The 1,095-nt window shown below is 48.2% G+C and overlaps 1 protein-coding gene across 1 annotated transcript; it reads left to right on the top strand.

Annotated features, from left to right (window-relative positions):
* Positions 1 to 605: 605 nt before the first annotated feature.
* Positions 606 to 887, top strand: LOC103658446 (60S ribosomal protein L37a-like). The gene has a single exon (XM_008685918.1). The coding sequence runs from the start codon at positions 606 to 608 to the stop codon at positions 885 to 887; it is 282 nt and encodes a 93-aa protein (XP_008684140.1).
* The last annotated feature ends 208 nt before the right edge of the window (positions 888 to 1,095 follow it).

Raw genomic sequence — 1,095 nt, forward strand, 5'->3', positions numbered from 1 at the left:
ACCCAGCACTCTAAGGCAGCCCATCGAGCCAGCCAACTGACAGCTCAAAGTTGGCATCCCACACGATTTTACTACAGAGACACGTTGTCCAGGTTGGCAGACAAGAATCTCTGGATGGTTCGAAAATTGTACTGTCATTGTAAGTTGTGATTTATAGATTTTTTTCACTCCTAAAAGAGCTCTGGGCATTGGCTTTCCAGAGTCTACTCCATGTCCCTCCTACCACTTTCTCCACTGTCCCTGGCTCTGGCCCCCAAGGCTGACACTTTACCAAGGTCCCCTCTCATTGGTTTGCTTGACCCAATGTATCAGGTCCACGCCTCAATGTAAATCATAATTCACATTTGCCCGCTAACCTCAGGTTCACGGTTTGCTTTTGCATCAATTATCTGATTGAACCCTTTCCTCCTGGGGTGCAGAGACCCATTTTACAGGTGAGCAGACTGAGCAGCAGAAAGGGAACGCGATTCGCTCAAAATCACACAGCTGGTTATGTAGCGCACTGAGACACAGAGGCGCTTCTCTGTCTACACACAGGGAGATTATTTGCTTAATCTGAAATGCAGAGAAGAAGCTCCCTGGGCTCAGACCTGCTTTGCAGAGACATGGCTAAAGGCACCAAGAAGGTCAGAATCCTCAGTAAATACGGGAGCCAGGACGGTGCCCCGCACAGGAAAATGGTGAAGAAGACTGAACTCAGCCAGCACGCTGAGCGCACCTGCGCCTTCTGGGACAAAACCAAGATGGAAAGACGAGCCACGGGGATCCGGCACTGTGGTTCCTGCATGAAAACAGTGGACGGCGGTGCCTGGCCCTGGGACGTGGCTTCTGTGATCACAGCAAAGTCGGCCAGCAGGAGGCTGGAGGACCTGAAAATCCACCATTGACACATTGCAGGCCTACAATAAATGGGTTAATCTATGTAACAACATTTTGAAAAAATAGAATTATAGAGAAGAGTAAGGAAGGTGCTGGATTTCCTCATTTTAATCAGCATCACGGGGTGGGCAAGGCACTGAAATTCATCAGACTCTACGGTGATAATTTGCTTACTTTTCTTAATGTATGTAATACTTCACTGAAGGGTTTTAAGAC

The sequence above is a fragment of the Ursus maritimus genome, unplaced genomic scaffold (assembly GCF_017311325.1).
Source record: "Ursus maritimus isolate PB19 unplaced genomic scaffold, ASM1731132v1 scaffold_8, whole genome shotgun sequence".
In the NCBI taxonomy this organism is placed as follows: domain Eukaryota; kingdom Metazoa; phylum Chordata; class Mammalia; order Carnivora; family Ursidae; genus Ursus; species Ursus maritimus.

Excerpts from the sequence above, each read along its gene's own strand:
- LOC103658446 (XM_008685918.1), top strand. The coding sequence starts at position 606 with ATGGCTAAAGGCACCAAGAAGGTCAGAATCCTCAGTAAATACGGGAGC.